Genomic DNA, 6,000 nt, shown 5'->3' on the forward strand with positions numbered 1-6,000 from the left:
AGTAAGGCGCAGGGTCTCTGAACCCAGAAGCCAGACCTTCCCCCAAAAAACCACAGGCCCCAACCTCAGAGATTTGTAACTTTTCTTTATAACATCCTGTTAGTTTACTTCATGCTCCTCAAACACTTTAACATCCGCTTTTAACACAAAGATCTGTTAGGCTCCACGCTGAGCCCCCAGCCCTGCGTGCTCCTCACAGCACGACCCCTCCCCCCGCTCCCCCACGACCACCATCCCCTCTCGAAGGCAGATGTGGGCATCCCCCAGGAACCAAGCAACACACTGTCCTCAGCACCTTCAGTCCTCACAGATACCCTCTTCCACGTTCCTCTACTTCCAACCACACAACTTAACCCCTAGACCAGCAAAGCCCAGTAGAATTTTCTACTAGCTCGAAAACGTTCCTCTCCACTGTTCAATGCAGTAGCCACTAGCCACATCTAGCTACTGACAGTTGACATGTGGCTAGCAGCTGGCTTTTAAATTTAACTCAGTTTAATTTAATTCATCAATTTTAACTAATTTTAATTTAATCAGCTCTGCATGGGCACCGGCTACCATAGTGGACAGTACAGCCTTAGACTATATTTGTTAATTTCATAATTCCCCCTTCTCCAAAAGAGTTTCTGGACCTCCAAATTTTTAAGGCACCACAACGCACATGGTAGGATGTTCAGAGAACTGTTAACTACCTGTAATGATAGTGGAGATAAAAGAGGCTGGTCAATCAGTAAACCTTTGCTCACCTTGTGATTCCATCCAGCAAACCCCCGTCTGGAACACTGCCCCTCACCCAGCTACACTAACTCTGCTTGCTCCCTGAAAGGCACATAGCAGAGGGTGCTGCCTGCGTGCGGGGATGAGGCAGCCCTGCTCTCTCTCTGACAGTGTCCAGACCAACCCTGAGAGGTTCTGATCAGCGACCCTTGGTATCAGCAGACACCAAGGAAGCCACATGGCCGCGACGCGAGTCACCTGGGGAGGGAGCCCTGGAGAAAGGGAAGAAGGAGGAACAGGACTTTGCTTCCTCTAATTCACACAATGGAAAGACAAACAGAGGTACGTTACAACATTCTATACTCTGTAAAGCAATAACATGCTTCACCAAATCAGAGTCACACAGCAGAGGAAGACAACGGGTGCTGGCTTTAATTAAATTTGTTCAGCTAATACCTAAGAGTCACCATGACACAATGAAGCAGGAAGCAGCAGGGAACAGGACCAATTCATGCACGAGTGGGTTGAGACTAAGTGTCCCTACCAAAGAAACAGTGAATAGAATTCTCATGTTCTTGCACAAAAAAATAATAATAGTAAAACAAGATTTCTAGCAAACACTTCCTAAAAAGAGGAGGGGGTGGTTACAAAAAGAAAGTTTGTTACTCCAGATCAAAACTTACTTACAGAGCTGCTGAGTTGGTTTATAACCTGCCCTTCCAACTTTGGGGATCAGTGCCGGGAGGTGACAAATCCCCACCCAGCAACCCCTGACCCAACAGTCAAGGAGGGGCCTGGAGTGAGCGCAGTTCCTGGGGCTTGAGGGGCTCTGGAGCAGCAACCAGTCCTGGGACCAAGCCCGCTGATGTCACAGCAGTTATCAAGTGGGAAGGAGTCAGACATCCTGGGTTCTGATCCTGATTCTGCCAACAGCATGGCTGTCTCACCTCAAGAAAGCCTTTGCTCTGTGCCTTGGTTTTCTCATCTGCAAAATGAGAGAGTCAGATGAGATGACCTCTACTGTCCTTCCAACTCTGAGTGAAGTATGAGTATGACTCAGACCTTAGCAAAAGTAGCCAGGAGAGACCATGAGGCAAGGTCATTGCACCAACCAAAAAGCATTTCAATGCTGCATCTCTCAGGTGGATGGAGAGAAATAGCAGGGTGGGTTGAGGCTATTTTTAAAAGCACTGATTACATTTAATAGGACTAAGAGGTCACCAGACCACAGACAGAGGAGCAGGCCATCACAGCAGCTGCCACCTCTCATCAAGTCTCAGGGCTGTGAGATAGCAGAGAACCCCGTCAGAGGCCCTGCAACTCTCTGCCCTAAACCCCAGGAATGGCCTCACACTCTACACAGAGCAGAGGCCTCCTCCCTTTCTCTTCAGGCACCTTTCTGATGAGGCAATCCCCACCACATCTTTCTCCCTCGCTTCATAATCAAAACACTCCTGGTTTTGAAAAATCATTTCACTACTCAGCACCTACGGTTAAGTTAGTCAAGATTCAAGATCTGGAAATCTCTTTGGTGTGTCTCTGGAACAGAACTGTTTGAAGCAGGCTTCCCCCACAGCTGTAATTATGTCTTACCAGCATTTGGACGTGGAAGCACTGTTGATACTGCTGTCAGTCTCTGAATGCCTCATCCCTCCTTTCTTCCTCTATTATTAAGTTTTTATACAAAGATGTGTGGGAAATCTACAATCTAACAGTTGAGTCAACTTGTGAGATCCGGGAGCAGGCTGCCTGTCAAAACACACTCAGACTTCAGTCGTCACCTGCTTCTAACCTGCGAAGGGCAAACTAGGAGTGTTATTTAAAATACTGCCGGATCTTCCCTTTCAAAATTATTTAAAGGGGAAAAAAATCCAAATCTCTCTATTAATTACAATAGAAATCTGAATTGCCACCCAAAAGCATTTTAGGGGGTAGTTTTGTATGTCTATCAAATAGAGTAAGGAGCAGAAGTTGAGAGCTTTTGTTATGAGTCTTTATACCATATTCCAGCTATCCAAGAAAATGAGCAGTCAGTATCCCCAAACTGCTGGTGGGTAAAGGCAGATGGCATCTCAGAGGGGACAGAAAACTCTCCTGGAAAGAACATCTGTCACTTCCTCAACGGTGCAGGTTAACTGTGGTCCAACTGTGTTCACTCAACTCCACTCCCCAAGGTCAGAGCCACGGTCAAACAACCACTCTCCTTCCCTGCCCCAGTTTTGAGTATGGAAAGAACAGCCTAAGGCACAAATATTAAAGGGTTCAGGATACTGATGCACTCCTTCTCCAAAAGTCCAAAGCAATAGCTTGTAGTAAAACCAAAGAAATCTGACAGTACTGAGGCTAGCTGAAGTTCTCCCTGGAAAGCAAGAACTGAAAGCAGCAAGAAAACAATCTTAGACGCCTGAAAATCTGTAAATCAAACATGTTTGCCTTCTACAATCCCAAGTACCAGGGTTTTATTATATCTAATTATATATTCCAACAGTCCCACCCATGACACATATCTGAATTGTGTATGAATAGTTGAAACACAGCTAGCCATAGGGGTTGAAGGGGAAGAGAAAATATAACACAGGAAGTATTTTTCTCCTCCTCCAATCATTAAAGACACCTCAAGAGAAATAGGCATTATGTGTCACCTTTAGAGATGTGGTTTGATCTGAAACCCCGCTTAGGGGAAAACCTTTTTAGTGACCCTAGACACTTGCTCACACTGCACTGGGGACTCATCAGGCCTCCAAGTTCATTATTTTTAACTTCGAAGTAGATATTCCCACTGAAATCCCCTTTCTCCCCACACCAGGCTCCTTAAAAAAAATAATAAAAAGAGGTTGGCTTTTCCGAGCTCCAGGAAAACGCTCCCTCCTACTGTCCACCAATCGCCCAAGTCCAAGACTCAAGTGGCCATCTCCGATTTGTGGAATCAGCCCGGGTCCAAGCGTGGTTTTCCAGACCTAGTTTACAATGATCAATGGAACTAAGGAAACAGCAGACACCGCGCTGGAGCCTGCGGGCCTCCCATCTGGAGCCTCGCGGGCACCGAAGGTAGGAGGGGGCCAGCTCCCGGATCAAAACAATCCCTGCCCCCGCGCCCGGAATCTCCAGCCTTGCACCTCCCCGGCCGGCGCGCGCCCCGAGGCTGCACAGCCGCACTCACGAGGCCCAGGGAAGTGAAATCACACATTCCGGCTCCCAAATAAGGAGCGAGGCTAAATAAACCTCTTGAGATCCGACTTCTCCAAACCAACCCACCAACCAGCTCAATGAGTAATGGGCCTTTTGTGCCCGCGCAAAGAAGAGAGAGCCGGGAGGAGAGGACCGGGAACCACAAGCCCCCCGAAAACCGCTTCCTGAGACGGGGAAACGAGCCCAAGTGGTCCCCGAAGCCAACCGCGGCGACTCGGCCGGAAGGCGCTCAGACCCCAAACGCCCGAGTCTTCACGAGTCCCCAGGAGTCCCCGCAGGTGACCGGAAACCCGGCCCGCGCGGCCGCGACCCTCCCGCAGCGCCCGCAGCCCCCGCAGCGGCCACTGCTCAGCCGTCCGGACGCGGGTCCCGGGAGCGCGCCGGCACCGCCACGACGAGCCGCCCGGGAGTGAGGGGGCGCCGGCCCTGGGAGCCCTCCACCCGCCCCGCGCCACCTACTTTTAGGGCGAATTTCTCCTGTGTCCTCTTGCTGAAGATCTGCAGAACTTTGCCGTTGATGCCCAGCCCCAGGACCTGCGTGGTGACCTTGTAGTCGTCGATGATGGCGTTCTTCTTGATCTGCAGGCTCGACCTGACGTGGAACTGGGGGAACTGCGGCGGCGGCGGCTGCGCCGGGGCGGGGGGCGGCGGCGGACCGAGGCACAGCGCGGGCGGCGGGCCGGGGCACGGCGCGGGAGGCGGGCAGCACGGCGCGGCAGCCGCGGCGGCGGCGGGCGGGGGCGCGGCGCCCGCGCCGGACAGCATGGTGCCCGCGGGCGCGGGCGCGGCGGCCGGCCCCGCCTCCGGCTCCGGACGCGGGCCCCGCCGCCCCCCGCCCGGCCGCGAAGTTTGCTCCGGGGGGGAGCCGGCTTCCCCGCCCCGGCCCGGCTCCAGGCTCGGCGGGTCGCGCGGCTCCGTGGATCCCCGCTGCGCGCCGCTGGCGCCTGCCGGCCCTGCTGCCTGCCTGCCTGCCTGCCGCCCTCCCCCCGGGGGCTGGGCGCTCGGCGGGACTCGGGGGACGGCGCGCGGGGCCCGGCCGGGGGGAAGCGGCCGCGCAACAGAGTACCCAGCCCGGGGGCCGGCGGCCGCGTCACACCCGCGTCTGCGTCCGGGGCCGGGCCTTAAAGGGGAGGGCCGAGGGGGCGGGACCAGGAGGTGGCGGGGGTAGGGCCGGGCGGTGTGGGCGTGTGGGCGGGGCTGGCCTTAAAGGGGAGGGCGCACGGCGTCCCGAGAGCCCAGGGCCGCCGGAGGTGGGGACGGGCGTGAGGACCGCCTCACCGAGAAGTCCTAGTTGTCCATTAGTGAGGACCGCCGCACCGAGAAACCCTCAGTTCGGTTCAGTTCAGTCGCGCAGTCGTGTCCGACTCTTTGCGACCCCAGGCCTCCCTGTCCATCACCAACTCCCGGAGTTTATTCAAACTCATGTCCATTGAGTCGGGGATGCCATCCAACCATCTCATCCAAAACCCTAGTTGTACATTAGTGAGGGCCGCTCAAAGGGAAAGGGAGGTGCATGAAAGTGTCTGCATAATCAGATAGAAAATCCATTTTCTCCAATTGTCTACCTCAAGACAGCAGCCTCTGGGGGTGTCTTTTCAAGGCGAAGAGGACTGCGTTCAGACTGCCTGAATTCAGGCGGCCTTTTCCTTTCGCTAGTCGGTCCACCACTCCCAGTGGCAAGAACAGGGTGTGGAGAGAATTCCCTGAGACAGTGTAACAAAAAGAGACAATGTACCTCATCTCCAATATGGAAAAGTTAGCCCCTGAACCTAGAGCATTAAGAAATGGGTGTTTTTCAAGAAGCCAAATTCTGGTCCAGTTCAGCCTCATGTCTCTGAGGAAGACACCAAGGAAAGTGAAAGTCACTCAGTCGTGTCCAACCAACTCTTTGGGACCTGGTGGACTATACAGTCCATGAAATTCTCCAGGCCAGAAATTGGAGTGGATAGCCTTTCCATTCTCCAGGGGATCTTCCAAACCCCGGGATCCAACCCAGGTCTCCTGCATTGCAGTCGGATTCTTTACCAGCTGAGCCACCAGGGAAGCCCACCAAAGATCTGCTACTGCTGCTGCTAAGTCGCTTCAGTCCTGTCC

General features: G+C 53.6%; 1 protein-coding gene across 4 annotated transcripts in view; it reads right to left on the bottom strand.

Annotated features, from left to right (window-relative positions):
• The window catches only part of MAPKAPK2 (MAPK activated protein kinase 2), a 46,799-nt gene extending 41,796 nt beyond the window's left edge, over positions 1 to 5,003 (bottom strand). Inside the window, exon 1 of one of the 4 annotated variants that reach the window (XM_086342822.1) lies at positions 4,366 to 5,003. In XM_086342822.1, the coding sequence (XP_086198948.1) occupies positions 4,366 to 4,671 (306 nt within the window). In that variant the 5' untranslated portion in view covers positions 4,672 to 5,003. The remainder of the gene's footprint in view (positions 1 to 4,365) is intronic. The other 3 variants (XM_086342819.1, XM_086342820.1, XM_086342821.1) reach the window with 3 other exon arrangements.
• Between the last annotated feature and the right edge of the window lie 997 nt (positions 5,004 to 6,000).

Source organism: Bos grunniens, chromosome 16 (assembly GCF_055505025.1).
Source record: "Bos grunniens cultivar Pamir isolate PY7600 chromosome 16, Bosgru_T2T1.0, whole genome shotgun sequence".
Taxonomy (NCBI): Eukaryota; Metazoa; Chordata; class Mammalia; order Artiodactyla; family Bovidae; genus Bos; species Bos grunniens.